This window comes from Labrus bergylta, chromosome 2 (assembly GCF_963930695.1).
Source record: "Labrus bergylta chromosome 2, fLabBer1.1, whole genome shotgun sequence".
NCBI lineage: Eukaryota > Metazoa > Chordata > Actinopteri > Labriformes > Labridae > Labrus > Labrus bergylta.
This window is the reverse complement of record NC_089196.1, coordinates 6205631-6230784: the sequence shown is the minus strand read 5'-3', so window position 1 is coordinate 6230784 and position 25154 is coordinate 6205631. Positions and strand designations below refer to the sequence as shown.

Sequence of the window (25154 nt, the reverse complement as noted above, 5' to 3'; positions counted from 1 at the left end):
GTATTCATTTCATGTAAACAGAGGATCTGAATCAACGTTTTGAAAACATCATAGAAACCTGAAACACCTTGTTTGACATTAGAAACTTTTATCACACTGAATCTAGTGTCTAAACATGATCAGAGAGATGTTCTTTAAACCGTCTCCTGTTGTGTCTGTGTTCAGTTTTCAGTCACATCCAGTCTGAGCTCCTGCTCTGTAAGGCTCCGACGTCTGAACAGGACATCAGACATCTGTACCTGCTGCTGAGGAACGCCTTCACCCTGATGGCCATGCTCGATTACCCCTACAGCACCTACTTCATGGGCAAGATGCCGGCTAATCCCGTCAAGGTGAACCTCTTGTTCTGAAAAGACGCTAAAAACAGAACAGAAACTTCAAACAGCAAAGTCTGTACAACGTGCAATCAAATCTACCCTGATCTCAATCAGGTAAACAAATATGAGAGATCCTTACAAGGCGATATGACCTCATGTTAAACAATATAAATCAGGTAAAACAGCATGATAATGACAAAAACATAAACCCTGCTTTGCTTGTAATAATTAAAAAGATCTGCCAATGGGGACACTGAGGCCTAGTCCACATGTAGGAGGGTTTTTTTTTTTTTAAACGGAGGGTTTCCTCCTCCATTTAAAAAAAAGAATCCTGTAAAAACATGTTAAGTTCTTAAAAACTTCTCCGCCCACCTCTGAAGCAGTGTAACGGCTTTCATGAGCACGCCGTGTCATTGACATGCTTAAATGTTCTCGCCATTCCTCTGCAATGACCATTTAATTTACAGAGTTGTCCATTCAGACGTCTCTGCTCGTCAGCATAGTGGGAGAGTGTCTGTGTATGGATGTGTAAACATGTGAAAAGTCCAGTTAGCAACGTTAACACCAGCGCTAGTTTGGTTCCGTCTGCCATCTCTCTAATCTCATTTAAACAAACTGACAGAATCGTAGAATGACACGGAGGAGAAATCAGCGCAGTGACGCTACAAGAATAAAGCTCAGTTGTTTCTGATAGTTTTCACCTTGGAGAGAGTTTTTCTAAAGGTGCTTTTTCAGTGACCTAAAACACAGTTTATGTATGAAAGACCAAAACACACAGGAAAACCCACGTTTCTGAAAAATATCTCCTACATGTGGACCAGGTCTTAGCGTAACAATCTGAACGTGTCAGTGACAATAAAAAAAAAGAGTGTACATACTTTGATCAGACGTACAGAATCTCTTTCCAGCTCAAGCAAGTTACTGAATTGAGTCCAAGACGTTGTTTCCTGATAAAAAGATATAAAGATAGTCCCCGAGATAAATATGACATTCTCCTTTCATTTAGGTATTTATACTCTATACATTTTTCTAATAAATTGGTGATAATAAGTGAGAGTAGTGTGCAGGATTATTTTCTTTTTAATAAATAGTTTGTCACCCTACGCACCTACAGTACCTTATGAGATAGTTGGATGTGCCAAAACCTCATTAAAAAAACTTGATCTATACATTTAAAACACAATATATGATAATAAATATCTAGATTCAAATCAAATGTTGATCCCTAAAATAAATATATGAACATCAGCAGGTGTGAAGTGTGTTCAGAGGTTTAAGACAAGACAATGAACATGCATTGATAGAAAACATGCTTATTTATAAAATGAATATAAACATGCATGTGTTTGTGTTTCAGGTGGCCTGTGAAACCATGCTGAGAGGATCTGACCTGCTGGCTAACCTGAGGAACACTGCAGGTACATGCACACACAGATTACAATAGTTTTTATCATACCACTTATTTTCTGACAGGTTGTTTTATTTCTCATATTACATGAAGAGAAGCGCTTCTGTGGTTTAGCAGATGCAGTTCACATCAGCAGACACCAGAGGGCAGCAGTCAGCTTTATCAACCACTAACCTGTGTGTATAATCCTGATAAAACAGAAAGTGTGTCCTGTGCTGGTTTGAGCGTTCTGAAGCTGCTGTGCTCTGATGATCCTGGTTTCCTCCTGATGGATCGATGACTGTGTAGAGTTGAAAAGTAAAAGAGAGAGAACAGAATCTCGAACTCAAGAAAAAACAAATATACGTACATGATGCAAGTGAATGATATGGATGGCCTTAATTTCTTTAAACTAGAGACTGAACGGTCTCCATCTTTATCTTCATTGAATCTATAAGGAAGAAAAGTCAGCATCATGAAACTTTCGAGTATAAATAAAGGTTGAAAAAGAATAGTTGGGAGAGTCGGTTGTCTCTCAACTGGAAGGTCGGGGGTTTGATCCCCAGCTCCTGCAGCCATGTGTTCAGTGTGCTCCTGTGGTGATGTGTTAACATTTATGAATGTCCTTCAGGGATCGTGTACAACACCACCGGGACGCTGGCCTGCTTTGACCTGTACGGGCTGTTTATAGAGTGTGCTGATCCCACCGGCTGTGGACTGGGCTATGACAGCCTGGCCTGGGACTACCAGGTACTCAAACAACACAGAATATAGTATATGTATGAACTTTGACTATAATGTCAGTATGTGATCAGGACAGGTCGGTATAAGGTAAGTGAGGTTTTTGAAACCTGGGCCCTCTATGACTGACAGGTACAAATGGTTTAAGAATTGCTTCAGATTATTAGCTGCAAAACATCCTTTAGCCTATAATATCTGCATCTTAGATTCACCCAATCAAAGTACATCGACTATGGAAGTATGTCTGTGTCATCTGATTTTGAAACTAAAAAGCCATTGAATTTCTAGCACTGAATATTTCTACACTGTAAATATGTTTCTGAATTGTTTGCCCTGTTGTGTTTGCAGGCGTGCACAGAGATCAGCATGTGCTATGAGAGCAACAATGTGACCGACATGTTTCCTCCCCTGGGCTTCAGTGAGAGTGACCGAGAGGAGTACTGCTTCAGACGCTGGGGTGTGGTCCCCCGACCGAACTGGCTCAAAACACAATTCTTTGGTGACGGTGAGCACTGAACACTGACACATTCACTCGCTTTAAATCAGCCAGTCAAAGCAGTCAGTCATACAACAGCTAAGTGAAAGCTACAGACGGAGAGTTAAGCCAAAAGCAAAGTGTCTTTCACTGCATTCTTTTAATGACCAGCAGGGGGGCCTTTCCACTGTTTTCAGAAAGTAGGGTATAAGAAAAAGAGTTTACAGTTTATTTACTCCCTCAGTAAACATTTCCCTGACATGTTCTCAATCTTTAGTTGAAAGTCTTCTTCAACACAGCATGATGTTCATTTAGTAAGTTATGTTCCCATTTAGAGTCTAATAGACCAGAAAGAAGGCAAGGATTTAGTGCGCGGCTACCCACCGAGGCGACATGTAAACTACACTAAAGGTGGTTCCCTCAGCCGACTCATTTCCCAGTTGGTTAAACGGAAATTTAAAAGACCTAAAACACAAGTCTATATGTAAGGAAACACCCACTAAACAGTCCAAATTGAGCACAATTTACTTAAAACCATCCGTCAGTAAAAGGTAAACAAATTAGTTTTCTGAGTATGGCTGACGTTAGCAGTGCTCGCACCACCAGCCATCGGTCCTTCTCACAGGTTAAAAAGTGTATTTTGCATAATGTGTGACCTTTAAGATTTACATCTGAAGGGGGTGACAGATTGCTTCTTTAGTTTAACCGCAAACACACAACTTTAACTCCACTTAATCTAAATACTGCCCGATGGGAAGCTCCTACGTGATGCTGTGTAGTACGTTCACTGTGCTTGTTTACATCCTGGCAGTAGAGTGAAGAGAGAAGGCCCTTTAACTGGTGCTACAGCCAGTGTATGTCTGGCTTCAGCCCCGTCTAGTGGCAGGTGGCTGCATTACAGTTTGAGCACAGAACTTGACCGCCAGCTGAATTTCCAGTTCTCAAATTCCTGAGTATTCAGGTTTTCTGTTCCTCTGATGGTGTTTTTGTTTCTCATGACTCTCCTCTTTTCTTCAGAACTCTCCTCAACCAGCAACATCATTTTCTCCAATGGAAATCTGGACCCGTGGGCCAACGGAGGGGTAAGTGATGATCACACAGAGTTACCCCTCAGTAAACTGTGAAGTGTCTGTTTTCAGCCTGACTCATTCAGATCTCTGCTGCTCAGGTGCGTCAGTCCCTCAGCCCTTCACTCGTAGCTCTCAACATCTCTGGAGGAGCTCATCACCTGGATCTGAGGTACAGCACAACAGACTCACCTTCAGGCTATTTTTTTTAAACACTCCAAAGAATTCACAACATTTCTCTTTTTATGCTTTACAGAGGGTCGAATGATGCAGATCCAGTGTCGGTAATCATCGCTCGCAGGACTGAAGCAAACCTGATCGCACAGTGGGTGGACAACGAGAGGATCAGATTAAGAAAATCACCATAAAACACATTTTGTTTTTGGACTTCTATGAGGAAAAACAGACAAAAACATTTATCTCTAGTCAAATCTGAAGTTAATTCTTAGATTATTATGGCAGAGGCTTTTACATAACGACCATCCCGGAGACTGAAAAGATAGAGAATGTTATTTCACTTACAGTAAACTTCTGGCTCCCTGTCTGAGTGTGTTGCCCGTCAGACGGAGTCTCTCACTGCTGAGGGAAATAAAAACTTACCTCTGACTGCTCGAGGACAATCCATTTGGCTGAAACATAATTCTTTAACATCCGAGGTATTGAGCTTCTTTCAAGAGAACGACACCCGAACATTTTCACATCGCGCTCCCAGAACACAGAGCATCAGAATCAATTCAAACAGGAAGCTGGATCAGTAACTCTGTAACGATCTCTATTGGTCAGTGATCATCCTATAGTGATGAAAATTGTTGCTGCTTAGTTTTCTTGAAGCTTTTGTACCAACATGTCTGAGATGACTGCAGACTGTCTTTGTTTCATCGCTCAATCATCGACACAAGACTTTCTTCTCCCTGTTTGATAAAATCTCTTTTTATTTGTTTTTTTTACAAAATAAAGCCAATCCAGCGTTTATTATATGTGGCGTAAACAGTTCATTGTATGTTTTGAAAAGATTGAAATAAAAAAAGGAAAACACTGAACTGTACTACACCATCCACTGACCCCGATGTGAATCTGTGTATCTCTGAACATTTAAAACAGCCCCTGTAATGCTCTGACAAAAGAAAGCTGCAAACTTTATTTACAGGATATCTGAAGCATCTTTTTAACACATTAGTCCTTAAGAAACTGCAGCACATTCACAAATGTTCTCTCTTTGCACTCAAATGTTTTCATGATGAGTAAGAGGCCACATCAACTTTGACCCAAAACATGATAGAAAATGGCAGTGTATGTTCCCATAGTGACATTTAAGCCTTAAGAAAAACTAAATCAGAACTCATCATCCCTGTAAACAGATGAACAGCACACTGTCTGATCTAAGAAAAGCCTTTCACGCTTCATTAGGAGACATGAAAACGTGCATACAGTGACAGCTGATTCTCTTTAGTACTGTGGTCTAAAGGAGGTTTGAGGGTAACTTCATTTTTGAGTGCATTTAGATGATGCCCCCTTAAAGGCAGGGTTGGTAATTTTCTCTAGATTCACTTTTCAAGATTTTGGTCGAAGTTGTCTTTAGGTCCTGACAGATATTAATAACTCATGTGCTCTCAAAAAGGAACTAAGAAAATCTGTCGTCTGTAGCAGTTGTAAGCCTGTAAAAATGTCTGCACGAGGTACCAATCTGATGAACCAATCAGACGCCTTCCTGTCTCCCTGCTCGCTCTCTACTGCTTGTGTGCACTAGTCCACACTTAAAGCGCGTCACCGATGACAGAGTTTATACTCGGCTAAATTTCTACACAATGAAAGCGATGAGCTGAGGTCCGCTTTTGGAGCAACGGAGCTCGTGCATGTAAGTGAGGGGGCGTGGCTTTTGCGGGAGCGCAGAGGGGAGGGGGTGCAGACGGAGCACTGATGGAATGCTACTTTTAAAACCATCCTAGTTTTCTTAAATTACCATCCCTGCCTTTAAATGTACTTCTTACTGAGCCCTCATTATGAACATAAAAGGGAATAAATCTCTGCATGTCTGTGTGCAGACTCCGACTAAGTACTCAATGACTTTAATCCCAAAATAAGAATCACACTCCAAAAAAAAAAAAGAATCCACACAACTGAAATTGTTATCAAAATCACTTAAATATTTCCTTTTAATTCAGTTTTTCCTGAAAAGAGTGGCTTTGGAAAAATGGCTTTTTAATTGATTAAATCCCAAATGATATTTGATTCTCAGTGTGTCTTTGGCTCGGGGAGATGCTCAAATACATCCATGGAGGGATCACACAGAGCCCTTGTACGCAGGATTTTAAATACACACTGGTAGAGATTGGTGTTACGTAAAGCTAAGGCTTGCTTTGAAGGACAGCTATAAATACATCGATAATTTTTTTCATCATTCAACTGGAAAAATACTCTTCCGCAGTGATCCTGATGGCCTTTGTACTGTGTCGATGTGTGCACATGTAAAAACAGCTCGAGTGGAAGGAGAGGTGACAGTTTACGGTTGTCTTTTGAAAGTTGTCTGAAGCAACATTAAAGGCACGAGTGAGACAACACAAAGGAATTAAATATTTACAGGTTTGGTCTCATTATAAATTCATAAAGTTCAACCAATCAAACGACTTGAAGTAAACCATTATTTACAGGAATGACTGCAGCCGCTCCGAAGCTGCTGCTACTACAGGAAACTACGCCAAATGCACGAGGAGAGTTTACGATAGCTGCAATTATACCTTTGAAAATATACACTACAAATCAATATATTACACTAAATCAATACTCTAATTCATTTCTCTCACTTAGAAGAAACACAAATGTATGCTACACCTTACTGAAGAGAACCACAAAAAGAAGAACGAAGCTGAACGTTCAGAGAAAAGAGCGACGACGCTCCACAGAAACACTACAGAGCTTCACAGTTTAGAGGAAAATCTGCTGCCTGGCAACAAAAGTGACGTCATCTGAGCCCCAAGTACTCACGGATGCTGCGTTCAGGTCAAATGGGAATTGGGAAAGGCTTTGCAAGTCTTTAAGAGTTTTTCAGATATTTCAATCCCCACAGCTTACATCTCCATCATTTAAAGCAACATTCAATTATTTTAGAAATGTGATGCATTCACTGTTACAAATATGCACCCAGCTATCAGCACATAGAGGGGAAGAAAGGTGCCTCGTATCCCCCTCCATCAGACTTTGAGCCTGGTTAGTGTCAGCCTTTCGTCAGGCTGCAGTGAGAACAATGACCCCATCTCTGTTTTCTCAATGAACTGAAGGTTGATGTGACTGCAGTAGTCACATGTCCGGTAAGACATGACCGTAGCATGAAGGAACAGCCGAAGCATTCAAACTGAAGGCCTGCTCACACCCTGTCAGGAAGCTTCCCCCGTTTATAAGCAGAATACAGACGCTATCTGAGAACGATTGTAAAATACAGCAGCCTAAAGACTGTGTTACACACAGTGTGACGCCCCCTGCAGGAGCAGAGCAGGGTGTCGCTGCAGCACACAGGAGATGTTAGCTCAGACAGCTGCTAGCTGCTGAACTTTTCGCTACAAAGGTTACCGACCTGCTGCCCCTCCCAGTGCAGGGCTCAGACCAGCAGCACACCTGCTGCCCCTCCCAGTGCAGGGCTCAGACCAGCAGCACACCTGCTGCCCCTCCCAGTGCAGGGCTCAGACCAGCAGCACGCAGGCAGAGATGGAAATGTTCACATTTCACCAGGAAGCCAAACTAAGAAGGAACGTTTTCAAAAACAGCATAGTCCTGACGAACAGCTTCCAAGCCTCAGCTATATCAAACTTGTTCTCTCCCTGCCTGCACGACTTTTCTGTTTGATTAATAAATCGCTCAATCCACTTCAGCTCTGGGGAAGGATCTAAAAGTTTTCAATACATCGATTCATTCTGGATACCACGCATTTTAAAACGATACAATCTCTGTCATTCAATGATCAAGGTAACGAAAAGTACAAAAACGTTGTAATGAATCAACTGTCTAAGTTGCAGAAAAACTTCGGCAACATTTCAGTACAGAGTGCAGGGGCTTGCCTGCAATCTTTGATCACTGATAACAAGAGATGATATTGGGGTTCCGAGGACTTTGATTATTGTTGCCGTGGTAAAACAATATTGCTTGATTTGAAGTTTCATATCAAACTTTAAAATTCTGGTATCGTGACGACCCTAGCATTAAGTCAGAAAAACACAACAAGGCAGCTCTCAGAGTTACTAGCCCAGCCGGTTGGTTTTGAAGGATTTGCTCTCAGTCTACATGGAGCGTCGAGCGATAATGAAGCTGGCACAGACTCTCTGTCTTTGATGCTACTATGACGCTGCACTTACGCTCCTTCCCATTGGCTGTTTGGACTACAGCTCCATTTGTGTTGCGCTCTAGCACAATAAATGATTTTCTTTTCATGACAAAACTGTAGAAAAAGTGTTTAACACTCAAAAGCAGTTATTCTATATTTCTTTAAACTCTGAATAGATTTTCACTCCCTGAACAGCGTCACTAAGTGAACCCCCCCCCCCTTCAAAACTAGATACAGACTTTGCTTCATTCTGCTGCTTCAGGAACCATTTCCACTGTAATAACAAGAATAAGAGGCAGGAGTTAAAGAGAGCGAACAGGAGTTGGAAGGTGTTTTTGAGGGGGAGGGGGGTTTCATGGTCCCTTCTGTAAGAAACACAACGGTAACTGAACTGAAACAGAGCTATACGAGAAGCTTTAAACTAAAATGTATGGGTCCAACTCGACACTCCTCCACCTCCTCCTCCCCATCATCACGTGGTTAAGACATCTTCGACTCAAGTCACAATCAGGTTTTTGTTGAATGCTGATTAGCTGTCATGACGACCAAAAACAAACTTTGACACTACAGGGTCTACAAGCGGTCTGTGAGACAAACACTCAGCCACTGACTGAACTAGGCTTTAGTGGCTCAAGGGGGGGGTCTATGTTTTATGGCTGTTAGCACATAGAAAACATGTAATTCATCAGTAAAAAGGAGGCTTTCTCCTGCTGTGGTCTGTCATGTTTAGACAACATCTGGTCACTGAGACAGAAGACGTAGGAATCATCTTGTTATCAGACCGTCCCTGAGATGTCTGTGATGTGTTTATGTGCGGTTGTGTATGTGTGTGTGTGTGTGTGTGTGTGTGTGTGTCACGCAGTGGAAGGCCATATAGGCAGGGGATGAGCTTCTGTGTTAAAGACATACTGGTCCAGGCTGATGAGGTCTGGGTCGTCAGAGAGAAGCAGGTACAGGTATTTCAGCGTCTCTCCCAGGAAGAAGCTCTCCATCTTGTCTCGAGGACTCGTGTAGTCCGGGTCTCGCACGTTATTGATTGAGGTGTAGCCGCCAGAAGAAACCTGGGAGGGAAAAATACAAATATTCACAGAGTCTTTTTTATTACTTCTGTCCATATAAACGTTTAAAATGAGTTATTTATTGACCCTGACCCAAAAGAAAACTGGATCGGAGCTGCAAAAAGTATTCACCGGTATTACCCCCTTTTCTACTTTCTATTTATTAATGGATGGATGGATGGATGGGAGTAATGAAGTTAAACATATTGGGAATGAAGTTGAAACCTTGATAATATGGTGGTAAGGTTAAGAATAAAGTCAAATTGTCCACAATAAACTGAAAATATCAGGAATGACATGAAAACGTTTGACTGTATGGATTTTATTGGTAATTGGATTCCCCCAAAATCACACACACAAAATCTGTCTTATAAAATTATGGTATGCAGGTATCTTTTGACTTGTCTTTATCAACACTTTCACTGACCTTGGTGTACTTGTTAAAGTTTTGGAGGATCTCCCAGCCCCAGTCTCGGTACTTGTGGTCCCCGGTGAACCTGTACAGGTAGAAGAGACTCTCCACCGTCTCTGGTCGCAAGAGGTTGTGTCTGTCCGCAAGCTGTCACAGAAAACACAGAGGAGGCCGAACACTACTTTACCAGCCACACCTAAGACTTCACAGAGTAGTGCTACTACAGAAATCTATCCCTGAAAATCAGAGAGAACAATAACAAGTTTGGGTGATGTATATTTTCTTTTCCCCGGGAAGAGCCTCAAGATGATGCAAACTAAGTTTGTAAGAACGACATTCAAGGACAAATATGTATGATTAGAGGACAGCAGCACTGTCTACCTTTACGTCGATATCTCTGTTGCTCCCTTCATGCATGTTGAAGTGGACGATCTCTGGACTGAGGCCCGTCTCCATCTGGACGTACATCTGGTTGCAAGCCTCCATCAGCTGTTTGGCCAGATCCATGTGATCAGCGGGCAGGCCGTGATGAGCTCCGAGGGCCAGAGTGCCCGGCAGGAAGCACACCAGGTGGTCCTGCAACGAATTCAGCTGTGTTAACCGATTTACCTGATATCGACCACTCAATAAACATTACTAGTTCATACATGAAGGAGTTCCTTCAAAAAGTTTCCTCTGCAGTCTTCTTAAACCAAGAAGAAGAAAACAAATGTTATCAGCTTTGATGTGCAACTGTCTGCTCTGCTGACCTTTTTTGTCGATGCGATGTTGTGAAGTAAAGTCTGCATTATAAAAAGCTACATCTGCCTTTAAGAGCAGAACTCTGTGTACCTTCAGTCTGACTCCAGTATTAGAGTTAGCAGAGTCTAGATGTTCTTGAGGTTAGAGGTCAGGTGTCTGTTTACTTCAGGGGCATGAACATGTAAAATTGTTCGAAGCTGTTTTATTGAAAAAGCATCTCAATGTTCAGCAATGTGTGGAGCAGCCATCTGTTAGAGGAACAGTAGTTCACCATTGATGCACATCCAATGAACTGAAAGTCTTGCAGTGATGAGTCAGTTGATTTAGTTGATTTTAGTGCAAGTGTTGGGTCATATGTATTTTGAAGCTTAAAAGAAACCAATAATGTCATTCTGTGTGTGTCTGATAGACGTGTGTGGCCTGGTTGAACATAATTAGCCAACACTGTCTTCCCTTTACTGTGCAGATGATCTGCTTTGATTGTTTGATGGTGTTGTGGTTATCTGTGCTCAGGGAGTGTTGAAGGCTGGTTATGATTCATGAATGGATTATAAATTGTATGGTGATGTGGTGATGCACTTTTTAGGCTTTCAAGTTATGAATTTGTGTGTTTCAGTGGCCCTCATGGAAACCCGCGACAGCCTCCCTCAGCAATCATTAAATGAGTTTCTTGGACTTACAATAGACTTTCAACATGAATTAATTTCTTTTTAATACCAACGGGCCTAGAAAGGAACCGACTCAGAATTACTTGGTACAATAAATTAATTTGCATGTAAGAGTGAAAAATTAGCATTCACAACAACTAATTAAATCAGCAACATAACCCTTGACTTTTTTTTATTTTTTATTACTGACCATTTTAGGGCTGAACTGTCCATGTGAGAGCTCTCCAACAAAGGTGAGACCATTGGGTGAAGACTTCTGCAACAGGTTCTTCTTCACACCTTCGATTGCCTGCAGATAGTCCTCCAAGAACCTACAAACAAATCACACACACACAAAATGTGAGCACACGGTTGTTGCATATCACATATTCATTTTTATAAGGTTTTCATCAAATATGCTCAAAATCTGTAATGCCTTTGTTTAATCTGTGACATTAAAAAATTGCTTTAATTCTAACAACTCTACTCCAAAGGTTGATTCATTATTCCTTAATATGTCTTTTTTTTTTTTTTCTTGTCAGTCGTACACCAGCATGGAGAAACTGTCAGGTTACATTGGAAACCTTCTATCTCTGGCTTGGTTATGAAAACACACTTATTAATATTCAATTATGGATTGTTGATTTGATTAAAGCGGACACTGATATGCAAAGATGAACTAAATGGGTATTTGTTTCGACAGAAAAAAGGAAGAAAAAGACAAAGCAGATGTAGTGTGTAGACATCGTGTTACAGCTACTGCTGAGGAATTCTTCAGCTGGAAGACTTCCAATTAAGGATAAAAGTTTCCTATGAACATACATAAAGATAGTGTGTATAGTGTTTTACTTCTCAGAACAGACACACAGGACTAGATTTCCCTAACTCTTAAGTAGGCCAAAACCCAGAAGGGACACAACAACACACTTTACACAAATAATTCAGACACTCAAAGCTGCTTAATGTAAGCCTGTGCCCTCCAGTGTGTCCGCTGGGGATCGTTGTTCCACTTTATTAATCTTTCAGCCGCCCCACTGACACAGCCAGACACACCCAATGCTGCCAGATTAAATAAACTCCTGATTTAACACCGTACACTGATATTAGTGTTGCACTCAAAGTTGGTTAGTTATATTTGAAACATGTGGTAGAGAAACACCTGGAGCTATGCCATTTACATAAACAGGAAATTCCCAGAACTGAAATAAACTTTATAAGTAAAAAAATATCATTTTGTGCTAAGTGCTGATGGTGTAATCATGTGTGATTTCAGTTTCTGAGGATTTTCACCAAGTTTTAGATTGTGTGTAACAATGCCAGTTCGGCCTCTCCCTAAATGCAGAGATGTTTTTGTTTTGAGATAAATAAATGATTTATGTAATAAAGTGGAATTTATACTGTGTTGAAAATAACAACACTGAACATAATGAATAAAAAAAAATGTTTCCTCAATATTTGGCACATATTTAAATGGTAAATTCAAAGTATTCATTTGGCCTGTTGCTACTAGAAACAAACCTCAATGGTCATCCTAATTTAGGCTTCTTTGTGCTTTACTTGTTCACTTAAAGTCAAAGTTTCTTTAAAAGACATGAAGCTCTGGACAAGAACTATTTTGTTACAAAGTTGCATATCCTGAGTATATGTTTGTATGAACATGACCTTAACATGTCAGCTAATGTGCTACTTGATGAACTGAATAAGGAAACCTTAGTTTAAATGGATAAAGGCTCTGTAGCTTCATTTATTCAAATGAAGTTTAATGTGCAGAAGTTGATTTTCTGGTCTGGTCCTTGAAGGTGTACATGTAGTTTAATAGATTCATGTAAAGTGAGTTGTGTGTCTCCTCAGTCTGACTCACTGGTTCTCCTGCTTGCCTCCCTGGATCCACTGTTTCAGCAGGTATTCATAGTAGCTGTCTGCTCGCGCTCCCAGTGTGTAGATGCCTTGATGGGTGAACTGCCCGCTGTTTGTGTTGATGAACATGGGAACCAGACCATCCAGCTTTCCATCCAGTTTGTGGACCTGGTTGGTGACTTCGGCCACCGCAGCCTGGAAAACCAAAGACAGAGGTCCAACCAAAAGATGAGTGAAGCTGTGAGGATTTTTGTGACTTTTATTGAAAGACTCAGAGTTAAAAAAAAAGATCCTCAATGACTAGAAATTATTTTTAAAGTCTAACCAACACCCATGCCTCCACACTAAATGAAAGTAATGAACCTTCTGCAATAAAGAAAATTTCCTTTGCAAACGATCTGACCTTTCACCTTCATTCCTTTAGTGTCACAAAAGTCATTTTCTCTGGGGCTGAAGTTTTTAAACAGCTTTTAATGCTGCGAGAACATTCACCTGAAATGTATCAACTGTGCTACACAGACCTCCTGACCAGCCCTCATCTTTAGCAGCGCATGTTCTAAATTAAAGGGATGGATGAAAAAGAGGTCAGAAGAGGAGGAATATTTTATCTGAAGGTGTTTTCACGCCTCGATCATTTGGAGGAGTTTTTCTGAAACAAGGGGGCGTTTCCCCCCTTGGCCCGGTTGTTTGGACGTGTGGCTGCAGCCAGATGAGGAAATGAACAAAGCTAATCCAAAACTTCTGTTACCAAAATACGAAAAAAAACAAATAAAATCAGATTTTTTAACTTAATGTTGGAAAGGGTTGATATCTCATAGGTGATGTCTCTGCTTACATTTATCAAACACAACAGACATTTTATACAAACAATACTGAGGACAATACTGAGGATTTAATGCACAAAAAAAAAAAGTTATTTAAAAAATGCTCAAAATCATCTAGGCTGCAGTGCTTACACCAAATTATTATTATTATTATTATTAAGAATCACTAAGATCATGTGTTTTGTTCCTTTAATCAAACATATAGTTGAACTACACATGGCGGGGTTCTGGACTGGAGCCAGCAGACTTAAGACTTAATTTAAGGAGAATCCTTGCGGCTATGTGAGCACATGACATGTAACAAGAATTACAGAGAAATACAGAATTTCAAATGTGACCCATCACTTGTGACCCAAAAAATAATCAGCATGTTGTTATCTCAATGACAGAGATGACAAAGTCTGCTGCAAGGCAACAAACGCATCGGCTGATATCAAACCTAATAAGAATCAAAAACCAAACCAGAGAAAGCTAGTGCCCTCAGTGTTCACTGAAAGTTAGCGACATTAGCAGCACACACTGTACGCTGATGATGATAGAGAAAAAGAATGCAGAAAAGATCAAAAAGCTGCACATGTGAAGGTGTATCTGTCAGTGCATTAACAAGTGGACTGAGGCTTCAGGTACAGCTCTTTGAAAAGTGTTGTTGAACATCTGTGTGTGTGTGTTACCTGGTACTGTGGTTCCTGTGTGAGGCGGCTGAGCTCTCTGAACTCCAGCTGGATGCTCGTGACCTCGGCCACAGTGCTGTCTGAGGTCCAGCGAGGCGGGTGGGCTGTGCCTTTCCCAATGTTCACATCAGAGTAAGGGATCTTGGACGGGGTGTTGAAGGCCGGCATCAGTCTGGAGCCGATGTCTTTCTGCAGTTCAAGACCAAAGGTAACCAGTATGAAAACCTCATTTTTAATTATCACTCATGACTTCACTTTGAAAATATAAGGGGTGCTGTTGAGCATTTCCATATGTAGTAAGACACCTTGAGTTGAGTTTGCAGCATATATAGTTTTAGTTTTAGTTAGTGACGCACCAGGATGCAGAAGATGGTTGTACAAGGTGTCAAAAAGGGATTGAACACACAAGTACTTTGAATCATTTCTGTAAATGTAATGACAGATAACTGATAACTGTAGTAAACAGTGTTTACAGTGTAATTTGAATTCTACCAGAACCTGCTGGTATATTCAAGATTGAATGTTTTTGTGCTTGACATTAAATGCATGATTTAATCATTAGACAAACCTTGAAGGTCAAAATGATCACTTTGACTATTCCTGTTGTCTCAATAGGCTCTTTGACATGAAATATGCTCAAGTGTAATTTGATTTATAAGCCCATAGAAATGTATTAAGAAACTTAACCTGATACGGTGAATATCCTTCTTCCAATAATATTCACTCAGAAATAGTTTATTTTGCTTTTTTCTGTCATTTAAACATGATTTTTTTTTTGTTCAGACTGTAGCTTTATCTGGGGAAAACAGAGGCATTCTGTATGTAGTCAGTTTACTTCGTCCTTATGGATTTAGAAGAATCAAAAATGCAACAATAACATCACAGTATCTGTATTTGTCAGTGTGCAGACACAACAATTTATATTGCTGCCATTCCAGTGTAATGTTTCTATTTCTTGGTTGTATTCCAGCAGGTTGTGCTGTGCTGTTCTATTTTTATTTGTTGTTTTTGTCCACTGCTGCAAATCAAATTTCCCTTCGAGGAAAAAAAAGGTCTGAACTGAACTGATTGTGCTTTCATTCTTCTGTTAAGTGAATACAGTATATGTTGACTCACAGCTTTTTCCAGGAACACAGTGTCGCCAGTCAGATGGTAGGTGCTCAGCAGGCCTCCCAGGATGCGGATGGTGCTTTCAAACAGGTTTACATCTACGTTCTTGTTGAATGTGAGCTCTGTAGCCACCCAAGTCTTTGCTTCTTCAAATTCTGGAAAACAACACGAGAAATTGTTCAGAGCTGAAACAGAATCACTTATAAATGAAGAAAGTAATCTAAAAGGGCTTTATCAATCCAACTGCTTTGAGAGAAGATTACATTTAGGATTAAGATCATTATGAACCGGTATGGTTCAAAGGTACAGAGAGAGAAAGTAGGTCGGTGGTTGGATGCCAACTCATCCTGTCCCCATGACAGGCAAAAATTGTCTGTAAGAGCCTGTGACAAAACATTAAGTAAAGCCAGGCTGTCTTTCTATAACGTAACATAAAGAGTCCAATAACAGGTGTGATATACAGACGTGAAATGTTCTCTCTACCTTCTTTAAGCCCCATGATCCACATGGTATCCAAAGAGTCAATAAGCGTCAGACCTAGGCCGAACCACTCGCTGTAGGACTTGGAGAGAGGCCTGAGCTCATCATGGCCCCAAGCAAAGTCTTTATAACCCTTCCATGCATGTCTGAAAGCCTCCCGCACCCCCTCCAGCCTGCTGGCATCTGGCACACACAAAACACACAAGATGGCAAATTAATATGATACAAGTCTGCACAGTGATTCAGAAACTAAGATTTAAATGGTTCACTTATTTAAATACAACTCTAAAGAGAATACTCACATAGTCTACTGTCTTATAATCTATGAGCTAGTTGTATTATATTATTCATTCATAATTCAAAAAAGATAGATGAAACAACAGATACCAGTCTCATTTGTTGGTTCTGCCTTCTTGTTGGCTGGTGACGCCTCCTTATTTCCTTCATCTTTAGCTCCTTCTGTGCCCTGCTCAGTCTCGATCACGGCCCCATGCCAGCTTGAGATAAATCACATTTAAGTACAAATGTATACAGCATGGACAAAATAATGTTGATTTCACACTCCAAGACTCACCTGATGACTCCCTCATCTTTCTTGATCTCAGGTGCCTTCTCCCTGAGCCCTGTGTCTGAAGAGTTGTCTTTCCTCTGGAGACGATTGTGAAGAACAGGCGGACCTCTCTTATTGGGTGCCGGTAATTTCTTCTGCAGCAAACAATGAGATAAACTAAAAAAAACATTTACATCTTTATTTCATGTATGACATTTATTGACAAAGAACCAGGATTGATCTGTGTTGTAAACTATTGCTACACACACATTCTTAATATGAAGACTCAAAAGTCTCATTATAGCGCTTTGTTTTTTTTTTTTTACAGCATTTATCAAAGTGTGAGGTGCACCTCCACTGGAGGGCGCCAGAGGACTTCAGGGGAGGAGCAGCGTAAGAAAAATTAAACAAGAAAACATCTGGTTAGCTAACCTCTGCATTGTGTGGGGCTCAAAGCATCATTTATTTTTGATAAACTTAAGACAGAAAGGAGGCAGATTCTGGATTGATTAGAAAATGGTCAACACAGTAAGAATGACTTTTGGACGTCTGTGGAGACTGAGGGGGGATTTACTAAGAATAGATTGTGACCACTAAAAGCCCCATGAAATGCTCATCAATTGCCGCCACTATCTGCTGCATTTCAACGTCCAATCATTACGCGTTGACATTGGTTTAAAAATGAATGACTACTATGATTGAGTTATTATTGTGTTGTAAAATCTGAAGTATTTACTCAAGTTGAGTTTATAGTTGTGGAGTTTGGAAAAGGGGAAATCCCTAAAAGGTATCCATGCAATCATAAATTCTAGTTGTGATCAGTTGACAGACTGTAACCTGTCTTCATGTCAAAGGTCAAGCTCAACATGGATGAGGAGAAAACTGTGTTTTTTGTAGCTCATTGTAGATGTGTTAATTCAAATGTTAAAACAAATCCACATCTGTTGTTAGGCAATAAATTCAAAGTGGTTGTTAGGCTTCAAATAACAAACAAATGTCATTTACGTCATGACTTATCTCCATATGAGTCTAAAAATATCTGCAGTGCTCAGCAGGCAGCCTTGGATCCTCATGCTTCTGTTGTTTCTGTGTTGCAGTTAAAGGATTCTCACTCTTTTCTAGAGATCATTTTCCAGGACATTCACTATCAAACTCTCCTAACAATGTCCAACGCACATTTAAAACCAGCAGTCTGAGCCAGAGTTGAATCACAGAGTTAAAATATGCATGCGAAACAAGCTACCTAGAACTTCGACTTTAGCAACCGAACTAATCATGCTAACCAATTCAACTGTTAAAAGACGGGAAAAAGCAACGTTAATCAAAACACCTCGACTACCAAGGCAACCAGCAGCATCTCCTATTTTTTACATGTGATTCATTCTAATCACATGTTCTATGACAACTACAGTTATCTTGTTATGTTAGCTTATTGTCATCCAGCCTGCAGGTGCTACTGTGTGATGTGACAGCATGCATGTAGCCTATTCTTAATAAAGTGTCTATAAACTATTGCAATATTTTGCAACATTAGAAGTTTGCCCTTTTCAGACAATAATGTGTTTTGGAAACTCTGATTCCTGATGAAATTAGGATCAATATTAAATCATTTTCCAGGACATTTTGCTTTTCCTCTCATTTTCCATGTGCTTTCCATGACAGGAGAACAGGTCAGCTGTTTTCCAGGTTTTCAGGGACACATGGGAACCCTGAGATACTGCATCATCGTAGCTCAGGTTAAGGAGAGTGGGGGAATCTTAAGAAAAATATTTATGGGTGTGAAATTTGATGAACGGCTATAGACTTTCAGTTTTGAAATGCTCCATGCCTTTACCTTTATCACACCACTCTGGTATTTTAGAGCTCCATTTGTCTTTGAACCATTTGACTAACAAATGTCAATGTCATAACCACTGGAGGGGACGGACAACTTCTCCAGGCTTCTGATTAATCAAGCATCTAGTAATGAAGAACGTCAAGTCAAGACTTCCTTTTGTGAGATGCCATTGTTTACAGCCTACCTACTAACCATAAGAAGAACAGAGTTAATTGATAAAGCTCAATGATCATATATGGCCATCAATGGATGGGTTTGCATAGAAAACCCTCTTTCCCTCCTCACAGATAGTTTCCCTGCATGCAGCTAAAGCCCACTGAAATACATGATACTAGCTCTGCATACAGAAACTAAAACACTGATACCACGATCTGGTCCTGCACCTACAGGTTCAGCATTTGTATGCAGAATCTGTAAATAGAGATTAGAGCCCCGATACAGAGACTTCTGGAAACACTTCTGACCCGCTTTTAGTTTGAAAACTAAAAGGGGGTCAGAAGTGGTTGAGTTTTGAGGTTGAGTTTTAGATGTATAGCTGATGTACCAAATGCTCTTGGAAACGATGACCCAGACAGCCACATTTGCTTGCAAACTAGGTCTCATCAGTCATTACGTCATTCTCACAGCCCCTTTATGCAACCCAGTTCCAGAGGAAAAAACCAACAGCCTCCTCCTTGGCTAGCAGATGTTAACTTAACATGAATATCTATTCACATTCCCTACTACATCGTGTCTGCATTTTCAAATGCTAATACTGCCTATATGCGTATGGAGTTTGGTACCAAAATGGTACTAACGCCTTCTGAATGGAGATTTTACTCCTTTTAAAACATCTTAAATAATGAAAAAATAGGGTGTTGAAGAGGCCTTTAACACCAGCTCTGATCAATACAAATAGCTCACTTAGTACTTTTTCATAGGATGGAGATTATCATGATCCGTCAATCTGAATTAACATTGAAGCTAGAGATGCAACGATTGGTAAAATCAGGACCGATGCCGATACCGATGATTGAAATAACATCTTAGACAAATTAGAATCATGACTTCTTTTGTTGCAAGATTCCCACAATGCCACATTTTCTCTAATGTTTAATAATACAATTAACTTTACAGTGTTTCAGTGTTACAATTCAGTTAGCAGACACTTTTATCCAAAGCGACGTACGTCAGAGAGGAAGTACAATTAATTCAGATTTTGTCCAACAGGTGACTTCATCTGCCCAATAAAAACCTCCTCTCTGAATCAGTAGTTAGGTGTACTAGATTCCAGCATAAAATTGATTTGGCACAACAAATTAACATCGGCTCCTGACATCGGTTCATGCCACATTATTTGCTGCTGATGTCTGTCAGCAGAGCCAATATTGGCCGATACCGATCGGTGCATCCCAAATAGAAACTGAATGCAAAATGGGCTTATAGGTAAAGCAACGTTTTCAGCACCTTACTACATTAATTAGCGTTCCTTAATTATGAATGAAGGCTCTCCAATGTCTTCAGAAACCCTGTCCTACCAAAGAAGAGAAGTAGAGATATAGAAACCTGTGAGGTTTGTTCTGGCAGTGGTGGTCGTGGCTGTTCAACAGGTTCAGGCAGCACATGAGGGATGACGGGCCTCAGGACACTGTTACTGTCTGTGTACTGCTCTCCATCTGTAAGGCCTTAAACACACAAACACATTTAGTATGAAAGTGTCAAAGTAACACAGTTAAAGGACGGCAGACTGACAAATGATTACTGAAAATACAGAAATGAAACACTCATTATTCTGTGTGCATTGATCAGCTCCCAGGAGCCTGTGACTCAGACTCATGGGTCATCATAGATACAGACAGTATGGGAGCCTTACTTCTGAGGTGTTCATTAAAAGAAGGATAGGAAGCAATTCCACAAATAAACAGAAGGACGAGGAGGAAGAGGATGAGGCTCCGCTGCAGCCTGGACAGCTGCTTCCATTTCTGCAGGCACACAGAGGAGAGGAGGAGGGCGATGAATACACACTTCTATCCAACAGACCGACACCACAGGTAAAACAAATACATCTGGGAGATGCCTTTCACATTTCTACTTCAAAAAAAAAAAAATCATGATATAACTAAATACATTTTCTCGCAACAAGGAAAGTTTGGATACACATTTGTTCAGACAGTTAAACCATCCTCATCAAATTTAAGGCTAACAGACACAAATGAGGTCTGGTAGGGGTTGTCTTTCTTGATCTTAAGAAAGTTAGAGATACTGGGCCTCATTTACTAATATCTTCTCAAGAATTTCTTATATTTGTTCCTCAGAAAAAACCTTCTTGGGATTCATGACGTGTTCTTAAACAGAGGAGATGTTCACTCCTGTGATCTTAAATTGTTGAATGTCATGTCCTCATAAACTAGAAGCTTTTGCATATTTGTTCTAATTAGCATAGATAAAGGCCCTTATATATGCCCATATAAGGGCATGAGACGGCAGGGCTGTGTGCACACAGTACACACACACAGAGACTGTGCTGAATTAAAGAAAGATGTAGAGAGAAGTCGGCAATGCCTGAATCAAATCTTGAAGTTAGAAATACAGAAGAACTAAAGTGGACTTAGTGCTGCTCGAAATAAAACCCAAACAGGCCGATTCAATAACCTGATATTTAGTAGAGTCAGTAATAGATACAAAATACACACAACGCACTACAAACAGATAAATCAGATTCTAGCAGTACTTCAGAAAAGCGCTGTCATCAGAAACGATGAACATACATGAGTCTTACTACTGAATAAAAGAGAGAGAACAACAGCAGTATCTTTTTTCTAAAGATATGTTTGCAAAGATTGCAAAAAGTGGGACATCAGAGCAGTGTCCTGATCTGGGATTAGCAGGGCAGGAAATAAAAGGTCTGTAAAAAAAAAAAAGGAAAAGAAAGAAAGAAAGGGAAACGTCTTTGTGAGCAGATCATCGATGCCACTGACTCACCCTCCAGCAGGACTGCCTCCTCCAGTTCTTACTGTTATTGTAACCTCCACTTCCTTTTTCAGCAAAGCTTATAGAAACATAGTCCTGTCGAGATGGTGGGTGCATGTCTGTAGATCAGCCCTTAAAGGAAGAGACATGTTATACAGTTGTGTGAACGAGTGAGTGAGGAGCTGGATGGAGAGATCAGGGGTCTCATTTAAAAAACTGTGCGTACGCCCCCAAACTGGGCCTGAAACTGGAACGCCACCCGCCTCTCCTGTTTGTGATCTTATAAAAACAAAACTGACGGTGAATGTGCACACCAATAAGCAAACTCTGACCCAGGCGTACATACAGTTTGGAGGCTAGGTAGATTAGTGACTCAGACGGTGAGGTGGTGAATTGAAGCCTGCAGAATATATATTGATGCTTCTCATCGTTATTTTATTACTACACTATCAAACTTTACTGACAGGTCTACATCATGTAGTAAGCTGTTTTCTATTATTTACTTTCAATATGAACGATATAAACCAGACTGTATACTAACATCATCACTGATGTAGAAATACTAACCAGTACAAAAGCCATAATGCAGATAGTTTTTTTTGTATATATATATCGTGCATATATCATCCAGTGTGATCTTTTAGTTTTAAAAATATTTCTGCGCAGTAAGACACGGGGGGGTGCTTTTCTCGTCACTCAGCATATCTTCATCACCTGCAGGTATTTATCATATAAATACATATATTGTACATAAACAAGTACATAGCAAGCAGTTAAAGTTGTTGTTCGTGGATGAATAATATCCTAGAGAGTGAGGGAGACTGACATTACTGAAGAAATCAGTGTGGGTCCCATTAACATTTTACAATCTCAGATAGACTCGAGTCGAGTGTAATAATGAAAGGTGGATGTTTTGGCACTGCAGGAGACTGTGTGAATGTAGCAGCAACGCGGGGACCCTCCTATTACAGCAAACAAACAATATGTGCTGTCTAACCTCCACTTCATTCACAAGCTCATCCATTTCTGGGACAGGGAGTTTATTTTCTCGCTCTTACTTCCAGTTTTGTTTGAGACTCAGCAATGGAAATCTTTGATCAGCCTGCTCGTTTGCATACATTTTCATTCATGAGGTGCTTTGCATGGACGGTTACGGTTGAATGAGGGAGTATAGAGGCTGATCCACACATTACCAGTTGGATTGTGATGTATAAAGAGGAACACTGTGTGCAGGTGGACGTGCACAGGGTATTATAAATTTGAATTGTTTTCGGGCGCCTGCCATTTTTGGGTTCTAGGCACATGTACATTTTAGCATGGATTCTATGCACCGTTTTACAAATGAGACCCCGGGCGAGGTGAAAATTGAGGTTCCAGATTACCCTGATGTTAGCTTCAGATCCAGTAGTTCAAGGAAAAACTAGAAATCTGAGCTGCATATTATCTTTCTTTACTCCTTTTAAAATTGGAATTCATCCTTTATGGTGTAAGTGGAATAAAAGTAAAATCATCCTTTTTTAATTGTATTTCCCATATTTCACATACCTGAAAGTTTGTTTATTAGACTCTGTCGTCTCTTGGATTATCTGCTCTAGACTCAACAAGTAAACATCATGTAAATTAGGACATGCTTCAATGTGGTCTTTCTTTTAAAAAAAAAGGTATGAAGGCTCATATTTATGCATTTTAAATTAAAGCCTTTATGGGATTATGGGTAATGTGGTGGAGATTTTTTAAGCATGATGGATATACGGTAGGATCTCAATCAGGAAGTGGTTTAAAAGCAAAATCCAATAGGAATTATCGTAGGTGAAACGGTGACTGTATTTAAGAAGTGGACATTGCCTCCATGTTCAAAATGCCAATGCAAAAGTGCATCTTTCTAATTGCCAACAGAAGGAGGCTGCACGGGTTGCAAAAAGGAGTCTGATTGTCGATTCTGCAATAATTAGCTGATTTGTCTCTTGAGATATCTCACCAGTCATCATTTTATCTGATTTTACGGTCTTATTGGAAGTTTCCCTTCTTCTTCAATACAATATGATGTATATACATTTTTTTAATTAAGCGTAATTTAGAGAATAAAGGACGATAAAAACGATATGCTTCAGGAAGTGATATCCTGTGATTGACCGGTCAATCAGACAATAGATGTAGTAATGTGCAACCATCCTCTCGTCTACACGAGGTCTATTCTGGCCCCAAAACAACAAGTTTAATGCTATACTAAACACTCTTACATTCAGTCTATGGGCGCACCTCCAAGCAGACTAGAAGGTCAGGAGGCAGCTATGTGAGCCCAGATGGTAAATAGAGGTGTGGTTGTGATACTGTGACAAAAACAATAATGTGTCAGATGTGAAAGAGGAAGGATTTTCTCAACTAAGCCTCAGAGTCTAAAATGAAGTTTCATTTTCCTCACCTGCCTTTGTGGCATGCAAATTAACATTTATACGGGCAGGTTTGTATTACTGTCCGTCAGTTCTGAAATCAATATATTATATGTGTTAACACCATAGATTGACTGTAAATATAAAAGTGTTAACACTGAGTCGCAGATACTTGGCAGGATAAATATTGACTGTATGACCTGAATGCCCTACTTTTCAGATCAACGCCTCTTTAAAAAAAACCTTTACTAATATAAGAATAACATGTTGCATTGTAACTGGAGATCTGAAATCTTCTCCTGCCACAGCTACAAACTATTCCAGGTTCCAGATGCTGAATTAATACCCTGGATCCATTTAAGCTCACAAAAATGGCTTTCAGGACCAAGAGGACTACAGTAAACACTGATGGTCATGATTCGTACTTTTCTTACGGTCACTTGTAATTCACAACACACCCAATGCTGGGTAACTTAATTTAGGTTAAAATGTTTCGGTTACTTGCACTGTTGTTAATTTACTGCTCTGTGTGCCTTTGAATTGCCCCCCGGGAACAAATAAAGTTTTTTGAATTGAATTGAATTAACATAAGTGACATGAGGGCTGCAGGTTAGCACAGTTAGCTGTATAGCTGTCATCACATCTGCAAACATCAGTAATAATCAACAGGCTGATGTATAGTCAATGATGTTAGCCTTATTGTAACTTAATGTTGATATACAAAGCTTATACAGATGTTATATGTCTTATTTTGGGTATTGACACGAACAGCGCATTGACATTACCTTACCTTAACACAAGAGGTAACCTCTGGAGTAGCCCCGCTTTAGCGACTACTTCACTTTCGCCTCCCCGGCTCGAAGTGACGTTTTGGCGGATTCACAGCACCACTGTGGACCGAGGCATGGCTTGAGGCCTAACACAAAACCGATAAGGCGGGTATATTAAGTCTTGCACTTTATAATAACCCGACAGCAAGAACAGTTTTAAAAACAAAAAACGAAACTTGTTTAACTGCAGTTTTGAAAAATTATTACATAAAAACAGAGATATTTAATTTACGTTACCTTGTAAAGTATCCACTGTCAGATGTGCAACCAGTTCACCACCGGGAGGAAAACAGCACTCTGCTGTTATCTCAGCGTCAATGAAACAGCTTCGGGGGTCTCTTCATGCTTATAACATTGACACCGTTACCGAGGACCACGCAGTCGGTCCTGCTCGTTTATTGAGTGTTGTGTGGAGAATAAAAATGTGTTAATTGTAATCCACTTGTAGCTTACAGCGGGCTGTGATGATGCTCGATGACAACAACGTATGGGTTTCAGA

At 40.2% G+C, this 25154-nt stretch overlaps 2 protein-coding genes across 5 annotated transcripts in view; one reads left to right on the top strand and one right to left on the bottom strand.

Moving 5' to 3' along the window:
• Positions 1-5040, top strand: part of dpp7 (dipeptidyl-peptidase 7) — a 10605-nt gene extending 5565 nt beyond the window's left edge. The window contains exons 7-13 of the mRNA XM_020641127.3: positions 166-332; positions 1675-1735; positions 2336-2454; positions 2794-2950; positions 3938-4002; positions 4089-4159; positions 4244-5040. Of these exons, the coding sequence (XP_020496783.1) occupies positions 166-332; positions 1675-1735; positions 2336-2454; positions 2794-2950; positions 3938-4002; positions 4089-4159; positions 4244-4355 (752 nt within the window). The 3' untranslated portion in view covers positions 4356-5040. The remainder of the gene's footprint in view (positions 1-165; positions 333-1674; positions 1736-2335; positions 2455-2793; positions 2951-3937; positions 4003-4088; positions 4160-4243) is intronic.
• man1b1b (mannosidase, alpha, class 1B, member 1b) lies at positions 69-25154 on the bottom strand. Of its 4 annotated transcripts, none has more exons than XM_020641126.3 (18): positions 24893-25154; positions 24616-24741; positions 21448-21567; positions 20339-20447; positions 20032-20150; positions 16674-16801; positions 16487-16596; positions 16103-16282; positions 15626-15774; positions 14510-14698; positions 13019-13209; positions 11369-11489; positions 10151-10345; positions 9785-9916; positions 9209-9360; positions 1900-2005; positions 1196-1264; positions 69-357 (listed from the first exon to the last, which is right to left on the bottom strand). In XM_020641126.3, the coding sequence occupies exons 3-18, from the start codon at positions 21550-21552 to the stop codon at positions 328-330; spliced, it is 2085 nt and encodes a 694-aa protein (XP_020496782.2). In that variant the 5' UTR covers positions 21553-21567; positions 24616-24741; positions 24893-25154; the 3' UTR covers positions 69-327. The 4 variants fall into 4 exon arrangements, with proteins under 4 accessions (XP_020496782.2, XP_065819385.1, XP_065819396.1 ...); XM_065963313.1 differs by having other exon boundaries at positions 16674-16804; positions 24893-25153; XM_065963324.1 differs by lacking the exon at positions 21448-21567 and having other exon boundaries at positions 16674-16826.

Excerpts from the sequence above, each read along its gene's own strand:
- man1b1b (XM_065963313.1), bottom strand. The coding sequence starts at position 21,552 with ATGCACCCACCATCTCGACAGGACTATGTTTCTATAAGCTTTGCTGAA. Across the intron at positions 20,151-20,338 it reads TTTTAATGAACACCTCAGAA|GCCTTACAGATGGAGAGCAG; the intron begins GTAAGGCTCCCA and ends TGTGTGTTTAAG. Across the intron at positions 14,699-15,625 it reads CTGTGTTCCTGGAAAAAGCT|AAAGACATCGGCTCCAGACT; the intron begins GTGAGTCAACAT and ends CTTGAACTGCAG.